The 11,359-nt window shown below is 33.2% G+C and overlaps 1 protein-coding gene across 1 annotated transcript; it reads left to right on the top strand.

Annotated features, from left to right (window-relative positions):
- Positions 1–10,077: 10,077 nt before the first annotated feature.
- LOC149257814 (ethylene-responsive transcription factor ERF104-like) lies at positions 10,078–11,136 on the top strand. Its single transcript, XM_089370240.1, has one exon. It carries the CDS (start codon positions 10,221–10,223, stop codon positions 10,767–10,769), a length of 549 nt encoding a protein of 182 aa, XP_089226366.1. The 5' UTR covers positions 10,078–10,220; the 3' UTR covers positions 10,770–11,136.
- Positions 11,137–11,359: the final 223 nt, after the last annotated feature.

Genomic DNA, 11,359 nt, shown 5'->3' with positions numbered 1-11,359 from the left:
TCAAAACTTCTTTCACTGTGATGTTGATATGCATGTTGTTTCATTTGATTCTGCACCAAAGTGGCGTTATCCTTTAAAAGTTGGAGAACTTGTTGTTGATGCTCGATGTGATGTTTCACTACTTGAATCTTTTTCTTCTTGATATGTCCTTCTATCTTGAGAGTTTGAGGAGTGGTAATTTCTTCCAATGCATTACAAGATATGGCCGGATTCATTTCTTGATGCTCGATATGATGTTTCACTTCTTGAACATTTTTCTTCTTGATGTGTCTTTCTATCTTGAGAGTTTGAGGAGTGGTAATTTCTTCCAATGCATTACAAGATATGGTTGGATTCATTTCTTGATGCTTGATGTGATCTTTCACTTCTTGAACATTTTTCTTCTTGATATGTCCTTCTATCTTGATAGTTTGAGGAGTGGTAATTCTGGCCAATGCATTACAAGATATGGTCAAATTCATTTCTTCTTTCTCGATGGTCTTTCACTTCTTGAACCTTTTTCTTCTTAATATGTAATTCTATCTTGAGAGTTTGAGGAGTGGTAATTCTTGCCAATGCTTTACAAGATATGGTCGGATTCATTTATTCTTTCTTTAGGGTTGGTTCCTAGTGTATATCCTCTTCTTTTGACATTTCTTGATCCTTTTCTTCCTCTTCTTCACAATCAATGTAAAATAATTTCTTCTCAGCACACTTATGACCTCTAATGTATTTGTTATCACAACTGTAACAAAGCCCTTTTGCTCCTTTTTCTTCCAATTGTTGTGGTGTCAACCTTGTAGGTTCTGGAAGGCTAGGAGAAACAACACTTCCATCTTTATAGTTGTGAGAGGTAGACTTCCTTTTTGTGATAATTTTTCTTTCCACTTTTATTTCCAACCTGAATGCATTCTCCAATGAATCATGTTCCCAAAGATGAACCTCATGTTGAATGTTATCCTTTAAAGTCCCTTTGGAGACATCAATCCTCTACTTCTCTGGAATATCATTTTCCCTTATATTCAATTTTTGAAAGTCCTCAATGTGCTCTGCCATTAAACACTTTTGTTTGAGATTTATCAATTGGCTAAAGAAGGTGTTTATCTTTGTATCACCATAATGTGCTATCATTTCCTCCATGAAAATTGACCACGTAACAAGTGGTTTACGAGAACAAATCCCTTTATACTCTAAAAATTGATCTGGTTGTAAATATGAAGATGCAATATGTACCTTTTGTGACAGTTGCACTTCATGTAGGTTAAAATATTGCTCCATTTGTAGTATCCAATTTACCGGATCCTTGCCATCAAACTTCCTCATATCGCCATTTCTTGATTTTAGGAGATCGATCTTGGAACGACTATAACTCTATAATTTCAGATCTCCAAGTTCTGAAATTGTGTCTTGCAGTAGCCCTTTGCGTTCTCTTTCTAACCTCATAAGTCTAATCAAGATTGGATTCTCTACGGAAGAGTTATGACAAATCTCCCATGGTGACCTGATTATAGACTAGTTCAGTAGAGCGAAATTGTACGACATGCCACGTGTTACTATTTCGACCTTAGTACCTAAAACTAATACACAGCAAACTACAGTCCGTCCTCTTTCTGAAACTTCTTATGAAATTTCAATCTGATACTCAAAACAAAAGTTATGATGATTTTCCTTAGGTCACATGTTTGGAATGTAATTCGGGAGTCTGCAAAAACCCTAACTTCCTCAAATAATATCTCCACAAATATAGCAAGACAAGCTCTGAACTTAGGACCTAAAGTTCATAACGATTTTATCTCAAATGGGTTTTTTTTTGTAGCTTCTAAAACAGCGCAGAAAAAAGAGTTATAGCGAAAATGCCATGATGACCTGTTTGGAGCAGCGAAACCCTAGAATCCAAAGCTCTGATACCAAATGTTATGAAACCATCTCACAAAAAGATAGAAAATATAGATCAACTCCTTAGAAATAAGCCTCTTCGAGGGGGAAACCTCCTTTACATTACACAAATGAACAATTCTTGGATGATACAAATGACAAGACCTCCTTTCTATATATAGGAGTCTAAGGGGTCATAATATAATCAGAGCTGACATAACAATAATAATGTAAGGGCACAATAATAACAATAGTGGGCTTCTATGGGGCACAATAATAACAATATGGGGACTACATGGGCACAACAATATAATAAGGGGTTTGTACTAATAACAATAAGGGGTTACACTAGTAGTATAGGGACCTAATGTCTTCTTCTTATATTTCTGAGCTTTGTCTTGGTTATTATTTTTTTCCCTTTCTCTAGTTCCTTGGATTTATATGGCCATTTAGAATAAAAAATTTCTACTCTACCACATTCAAAACACTTAAATGGTATCTTATCTTTGTATTTGCCCGAGCCCCTTTTGAGTTATTTTACAAAATGAGGCATCTCCTCATTTGAGTCACAACTGGAGAAAACTTGGTGTCTGTTGTGCTCTTTGGATTTCTTTTAGGCTTTAAACACCACTTCCTTTGGCTTTGAATTCTCTTCTCCAATTCTCATCTCATCAGCACTGAGATTTCCATGTCACAGCTCCATAGTTAGAGTCTTTAACTTTGTCATCTCCTCTATGGCTAAGATCTTAGCATTAAATATCATTTGCAGTGATCTTAAAATATTTTGGACAACTATCCCTTCTTTAATGTCTTCACCAAGTCCTCTAATCATATTGGCTACTTCATCAACTCTAAGGAACTATTCAACAATGGTTTCTTCTTCATTCATTCTATAGGTTTGAAGTTTAGATTGCTTTATATTTTCATCTCCTTCATAGTTGTTCTTGAGCTTGTCCCAGGCTTCCTTAGCTAATTTTCAGTGCATCACCTTTACCAACTTAGATTGGTTAAGACCGGTTACTGCTGTGTTCTTGGCCTTTGCATTGTTGTTGTACACTCTTCTTTCATTCGGATTTGTATGTGGATTTATTCGAATTATGTATCTAGATTATATTACAATCCATAAATCCACTTCAAGAGACCTTTTGTATGCTTCCATTTTGACTCTCCATAATACATAATTAACTCCATCAAATACTAGTACTTTGCTTGATTAATATTCTATATTGCCTAATTTTCCATAATTCCATTCAGATCTACCATCCATTGATTAAATTGTTCGTCAAGGAAACCACTATGATACCAATTGTTTGGAATCAAGAATTACTAAGAGGGGGAATTGAATCAGTAACTCTAACTTTTTCTTCTTTAAACAAACATCACACAATCACACAATAAAATGTATTCACAATTGTACATAGTGATTTTAACATGGAAACCCTTACTAGAGAAAAACCACTAAAGCTTGTTTTTATTATGATGTAAATTGAAAGAACCCACTCTATTTAGATCAATTCTTTTATGAGCACCTACTCACAGGAAGATCCAACCCCCTCAAATCAGCAAGAACCAAGTTGTTTAGAGGCACCAGCCTCACATCTACATAGGAACGAACCTACTACTACATGTTAGATCTACTCTTTCATGGGATTTTCAAACTAAGAACTTTTATAGTGTTCTTTGATTTAATTTACAAATTGTTATCAGTTCTCACATGCAATCACTTCCACTTCTAAAACTCACATATGCCTTATCAGCATCTTCACTCCTCTACAGGTACACACATCGAAGCAATCTATAACATTTTGCTTCTGTTGCTTACTCACTATCAGGATTTGTTGCTCACTTTTCCTTCACTACACATTGTGTGCTCTCTCTGGTTTTCTTGAACACACGCTTCACTTGTCTTATGTTCTTCCTTTTCACTCCAATTACACATCGCTTTAGAACAATTAATTCAATTAATTATTCTTCGGTTTACGGAGTTTTTCATTTCATTCCAACCACGGTTTTCTATATATTTTCTCTAACAATATGTTCCATCACATTACAATTTCAAGTAGTTCTCTATTTAATTCCACCAACCACACTTTTCATTTAAACCTTCTCAATCTTTAGTTAAAATTGACCCAACTTTCAAAATTAATATTGTGCTACTATTTCTACTGAGAGTTATTCATCACTTTGCATCAACAAATTACATCTCCCCATTTGTACCTTTCTTCAATATCCAACTATGCAATGAATTCTTTTTTTTCATAATTAATCTTGATGCCAAATTCTTAATGGTATAAGCCCTCACAATTTGAGCTCCTTCTTCCATAAAATTGTGACTGTGACCAAAGCCTTAACCCAAAATGCGCTTACGCTCCTATTCGATTTCTATTTTTATTGCGCTCGAGCAAACCACCCAAAAGTCAAACTCCTAAACTACAAAACTAACTCTTATTCAGGTCTCAGTTGGTATCTGCTCCAAGTCAACTTGCATTAGCCACTTCATGTGGTCCCATTGTTATTCCACTATGAGGTCTAAACTCTGAACTACCTAGACAAGGATCTCATTTTGGGCCCACCGCCTAATTCCCATATAATTTCAGAAATTCTGTAATAGTAGAAATCAACTCCAAACACAATAATTTGGCATAAATCTTGATGTTTCTCAACGCATCTCTTATTGTCAAGACATCATCAATTCCATGTGGCTGCCTCCGGGGTGGTGCCATGTGTCACATGGATTTGGCCCTCTTAGCCATCTAAAAACCCCAAAACTGAATGCCACATGTCACTTGTACAAAGTACCACATCATCATCCATGTCTAGTTAGTGGCAATTCAGTAACCATGTCCTTCTACCATATCATCAAATTTTGCAATTAGGAAGGTCGGGGTCAGGTCTTTCCTCATGGTTACACTAGAGAAGACATCCCGAACACTCAAGCTCTCGAACATCTGACTGGTCCTAAAAACCGATTGGATCGAATAGTTGAAATACCTCGAACCAATGAAATACTCCGAAGAGGTGCCAGGTTCGGTCCCTTTTTCCATGTGTTTCTAGTTTTCCTTACCAAGAGCCTAAACCTATGAACTTCTTCAACAAAGTTGGAGCGCATAACTTTAACCTACAATATCTCCTCAACCCTTAGAATTTTTTTAGACTATCTTATATCATTGGAAAGATGTTTCTAAGGCCCATTTAAACATGTAGTTTGTAGCGGAATTTGACTTGATCTTCTCCATAAAAGGTGCCTTCAACGAAGAGGCCATTAAACCATTCATTGTCCAGCTTCAATCATAACGATTTTAAGGATTCTTCAATTATTCTGCTACTATGATGGTTCTCTAATAATGACCTAAACAACCAACCTAATGTTTCTCTTGACATTAATGAATGTACACCAATCTCCAAGATCAATCATAGGTACCAATCAATGACAACATTGTGTCCAACAATCTCTAACATTGTGTCCAACAAATTTTTCAAGGGACCTACACTTAATTGATATACATGGATATGTGGACTCTGATTGGGGGGGTGGGGGATGTAGACAAAAGAAGAACTACTAGTGGTTATGTGTTTCATTTGTTTGGTGGAAAAGTGAGTTGGATCAACAAATGACAAGTTGTGGTCACATTATCTAATACATAGGTAGAGTATATTCTAACTACTTATGCTTGTAGTGAAGCTATCTAACTTATGAAACTACCTTTCAAAGTAAAGTTAATCTAGAAAGCTATTGTGACTCAATGTGATAGTAGTAGTGTCATTTGTCTAGCTAAAAATCCAACCTTTCATGCAAAGGAAATGCATATAGATATCCAATACCTATAATTTTGTTAAGGACATGGTAGAGGATGGAAAGGTGATACTTGAAAAAGTTGGCACTTTGGAAAATGTTGTAGATGCATAAACAAAAATAGTGAGCATATATAAGAGTTCAAGTGGTATTGTGAGTCCATGGACCTTCTAGGCCATAGTAGATAGCTTATAATATGATGTTTTCTCCCCTTTACCTTTGCAAGGTATATGACAAGGTGATGACAAGTGGGAGATTGGTGAGAAAGGTGTCATATATCTTGTAGTATTGTGGAGAATTTCCGCAACAATATGGAGAACATTAAAATGTTTTATCCATTACTATGGACAACATTACAATGGTGCAACGAACATAGAATTTTTTTAGTGCCACTAAGAAAGTTAACGATGGTGCAAAAACAAAATCAACCATTGTTAAGAGAATGTTTTAATAGTTGTGCAAATAATATTTCAACAATATTATGCTGAGAATAATTTAGTTGTGAAGAAAATATTTCAATAATATTGTGCTAAGAATATTTCATATATTTCATGCGATATTTTGGAAATTTCGTAGGAATCATTTCAATAAATATTTCAGCAATGTGTAAAGAATATTCCAATTGTTATGGAGGGAATCATAACTACAAATTTAATTTTTTTTTTTTTTTAATAGCATCTTCATTTTATGTTTTATTAATCAATGTCCCATATGTCCTTACTACAACAAAATTTGTCTATATAATTACTATTCATATTTCTTTTTACGGGAGGGAGTCAAGGAGAATTGACCCCATGAGCTCTCATTGGCAAGATGCTTTAGCAACAATAATTCAACCAATCAAGCTAACCCTTGAGGCTAGTTCACACACTTATATATGAACATATGATAATCATTTATTATTTTTTTCCCAATTTTTTTGTTTGTTTGTTAGGTTATGTGACTTCTGAGACATCTCAGCTATCAAAATCACCCAAAGATCTCATCCATCCTAGGCCATACCAACCCTCATTATGGCTAAATTTTTGCCCACCAATAAGTTTCAAAGCAGTTACCTATACACCACTGAGTAACTTAACACAACACCTTGTCACCCTCTCCTCTACACCCTATGGGCTTTTTTTCTCCAAATGTTATTGTATTTATAAATATATATTTAAATAAAATATATTATAGATAAATAATATATATTTATTAATTACCTTAAAATTTTCATAATATATCTGTTTGTTTTATTAAATTTAGAATAGTATATAAATACTTGTAAACTAGTTTTTGGTACTTTTTAATCTTTTATATATTTAGATAAAATAATACTTAACGTGAAATTGAATTATTTTTTTTCAAAATTCTTATAAATTGTTATTAAAAATATATATTTTCTTTCATATAAATAAAAAATTAATCAATCATGTGACATTATGAATATGAAGTAAATAATGCACGATAACGAAATGATTATTATTCTTTAGAAAGTGGACATTGAATCAGATTCTTTTAAACAATTCGTTCCTTCAATGGAATTTTAATTGGAATGACGGATGCATTATTATTCTTTTTAAAATATATTTAATCAATTTTATTAACATTTATTTCATGAATGGAATTTTTTTAAGATAAAGATAACTTTTTGGAAATTAAAGCAAAGTTCAAATAATTATGGAAAAGTGGATATTGAATCATTTTTGAAATTTTATGTGCGTAGAATGGAAATTTTTTAGATAAAAGGAAAGTGGATATTGAATCACTTTTTGAACTTATATGTGCGTAGAATGGAATTTTTTAAGATAAAAGGAGAGTTTCTAGAACTTTGAATAATTATTTTGAAAGGAGATATTGAACCAACTTTTTCCAGCATTTATTTCCAAAAAATGGATTTTTTTTTAGGTAAGAGAAACATTCCTGAAATTGGGCAAGTTTAAATATTTTGGTATTTTTATAAGTTTATCTAAAGATTAAATTATTGTGTAATTTTTTTTTATAATGTAAATGATAATTTTTTCTAAATATATTTTAATATAGTAAAAAAATTAGTATAGTTTAGTTATCAAATTAGTTATGAAAATAATTATTATTGGTTGTGATTTAATTAATTCATTATATTAAGTTACTTAGAATTATTTTGTCTTGATGAGTAAGGAGACAAATTTTTATTAGTTCAAGATACTTTTGGGTATTGGGTCATCAACCTATTTCCTTATTTCTGAAATAAAAAATAAAAAATAAAAATTCTTAACTAAATAAAAATAATTTAAAGACATACTCTATAACTTTCTTAAAAAAAAAAAATTAGAATCAATTTTAAAAATAAAATTAAAAAAAACTATATTATTACCATGTAATTATGATTACCTCTTAAATAATTCAATTATGGTTAAAATTTTTAAGAAAATAACCATAAAAATAAATTAATTAATTTGTGTAAATTTAATTTTCACAAAAAAAATTATAAAATCCTTAAAGACAACATAATTTCTAAACATAATTCAAATAATCCTAAAACATAAATTAATTGATTTGTGTAATTTTTATTAAAAATTTTATAAAATCTTTAAACACAACAGTTAACTAAACAAAGTCTTTCAATAGAAATTACATAAGAGAAATTTCGAACCAACAATTGTGGTCGTGATGATGAACCACACTGGATGATTAGAAATACATCCATCAAAATTTTAGTTCATATAATTTCTACCAAAAATACTTAATTGATTTATTTAATTTATGTAAACTTAATTTTCACAAAAAGAATTATAAAATCCTTAAACACAACATAATCTCAACCACATCGTTCAATAATTAGTCACGTGATGAATAATAGGACAGAAAATAAATAAGTGGAGGGAATAGGTGGGCTATGTTATTTCTGGAATTTGCTACAGAATGCTCTGCGAACCTTGGAATGGACTGGGCAAACTTTGGAATGGACTAGGCCAACTATTGACTCTGAGTCTTGAAAATGGCACGCCTATGTCCTTATGGCCGATATTCTGAACACCAATTCCATCATAGAAAATTGCAGGCCTATGTCCTTCTATAGTAACATTAAATAAAAGTCTATGTCGAGTGTTCTGCTGCCTTCATTTTCAAATTTCACGAAGAAACTGTGTATTGTGCAGTGAGATCACAAAAAAAAATCAAGTCGCTGTCCTCTATTTTACAGCCCTCGATTTTCAAATCTCACTACAAGACTTTGTATCACGCAGTCAACAGAATAGTGTTCACAGTGCAGACTTCCTGCATAATATCGTTTTGTCTTTATCGAGAATGTTCAGTGATGTGACATTTTTTTTTTAATGTTATGGAATTCTCTATAAAAGGACTGGCCCAACAATTCCAGTCAAATTTGAAAATTAGACTTTGATTCATTATTGAGAAAATGCATATTTGGGTCTGAACGTGGCTATGGTGACATAAAATTTAACTTTTTTATATTTTAGTGTGAGGTATATGTTATAATTTTTCCTAGAAAATAATGGAAATTTTGGTTGGATTTTGTAAAAATAAATTGGAAATCTTGCTTACTGCTGTCAAGCTTCAAGATTTTGTGAGCCAGAAGTTATTGATGGTGCTGAATCTGTTTCAGCCATCAATAAAAACTATTCAAACACTGCCCTGAGTAGATTTCTTAAAAAAAACACGAAAACTATTCCAGGACAGCTTAGTCTTAAAAAACCCACAAATTAACACAGAAAATAATGGAAATTCATGTAAGATTATGACAAAATCCTGCAGAAATTTTTGACAAACTGGATTACAGCTATCAAACTTCAGGGTTTTGGGTGGCCCAGGGGTTCTTCATGGCGCTGAATCCATTTCCAATATAAAAAAACTCTTCAAATACTCCAGCATTCTGATTTTTTGAATATCTTTTTAACGGGTGGGGGCGAATTTGTGGCCTAGAGAAGGCATTCAAACACTTCCCTAGTAGTGTTAGATCACATCATTGAAATTTGGTCCAAGTTTCGAACTATTTAATGTGGTTCATCCTTAAGACAAAGACTAAAAAATCAATCTTTCCAAATATTTTAAATAACAAAGATAAATAGTTGTCCAGAGTTAAATCTCAATGATATGACTAATCTGAAAAACAATCTCATTACTCCCGTGAAAAAAAATTCACAACTTCTCGAATAAATTTTGAGAAACTTTTTTCATTAGATTTAAGTGAAAATTTAGCTACTTGTCGGAATTGTGACCTCGCTGGAGAACGCCTTAAAATGTGACGACTTGCTGAGGACTCAGGAAGAGGACGGATGCTATGAACGTGGCTATTCATGAAAAAAATGGACGTCGTGGTCGATGACTTCAGATGACTCAGAAGGAGGGCGGACGCAATTAATTCTGGTTGACTGTAGAATATATAATTGTAAATATAGAATACTGGGGTAGTAGTATTCGTTCATTAAAATGTCAGGAATGTACAATTGTGGTTGGATGCAATGGACTTTGTCCAAAAGGAAATTGCAACAATTGCTTTATATTAATGTTTATCTCAGTAGATGACCACCACCCAGCAAGCCAGCCTGCTTGCTTTATATTTCTAATTTGTTGTGATTGAACAAATACCACTATGGAAATTGCAGGAGAGTTGAACACCAACATGAATATGTTGGAGTTAATTCGCCATCACCTGCTGGAAGTGGAAGATGAAATTGATATTGCAGCAGGAAATTACCCATCGTTCTCCTTCTGCCCCACTGGTAGCCCCATTGGGGATTATTTCCTCACCAACAACATGGGTTCATGCCAAAATAGTAGCAGCAGAACAACATTGGAAGGTAAAGCTAATGTAAGGCCACATGAGAAGGATAATATTAGAGAAATGAAGCAGAACAGGCGCAGGCCTTACAGAGGAGTGAAGGAACGGCCATGGGGAAAATTCGGAGCAGAAATCAGAGACCCTGCTAAGAAGGGCGCCCGAGTTTGGCTGGGCACCTTCGACACTGCCGAAGAGGCAGCTCTCGCATATGACCGTGCGGCCTACAGAATCCGTGGAGCCAGGGCTATGCTTAACTTCCCACTCGCCATTGCTTCCCATTCAGAAGATGGGTCGGCCTTGGGTCACATGGCGCAGAAGAGGAAGAGGAGGAGGGGAAGCTGTGAAGGGGCATTGGATTGAAAGAGGCGAAGCAGAACGCAGCGATCAAACTCCACCATTAAAAAAATAACATGAAATGGGAGAGTAAATGAGAGATGTCTGGACTGGTTCAATCTTTCCGTCTTTTTACTTTCAGTCTTCATTACATTATTATACTGAAATAATTATAGAAATGCAACCACTCAGTATACGTTCTTATGTTGTTTTAATCATATTAGCGATGGTTTCTCTGCAATGAACTCTCACTTGGTTGCAGTGTTCTGTTTAACATAATTATTAAAAATATGTAACGAAATTGATCATCAGAGTCCTAGAAATGGTGAGAAAAATAAGTTGCAGTGATCGATATTTTCTGTACCTGTCCCGTTTATACACTTTGGTCTAAGTACTTGTATTTATGTATCTGCCAAATTTTGTCATGTGTGATTATTTTTTATTTATTAGTTATAAAAGGTTTTCCATAATTTGATAAAGCTTGGTACACTTTTAGGGACTGAAAACATTTGTTTGTAGAAATTTTCGTAATTCTAATAAATACAAAATTTTCGTAATTCTAATAAAAATATTTTATATTTAAAATGTTGAGAAAAAAAATATAACTGGATCTATCT

The sequence above is a fragment of the Pinus tabuliformis genome, chromosome 6, assembly GCF_031772625.1.
Source record: "Pinus tabuliformis cultivar Carrire ecotype Pingquan chromosome 6, CPIR1, whole genome shotgun sequence".
In the NCBI taxonomy this organism is placed as follows: Eukaryota; Viridiplantae; Streptophyta; class Pinopsida; order Pinales; family Pinaceae; genus Pinus; species Pinus tabuliformis.
Note: the sequence above shows the minus strand (reverse complement) of the source record. Positions and strands in the feature narration are given on the sequence as shown.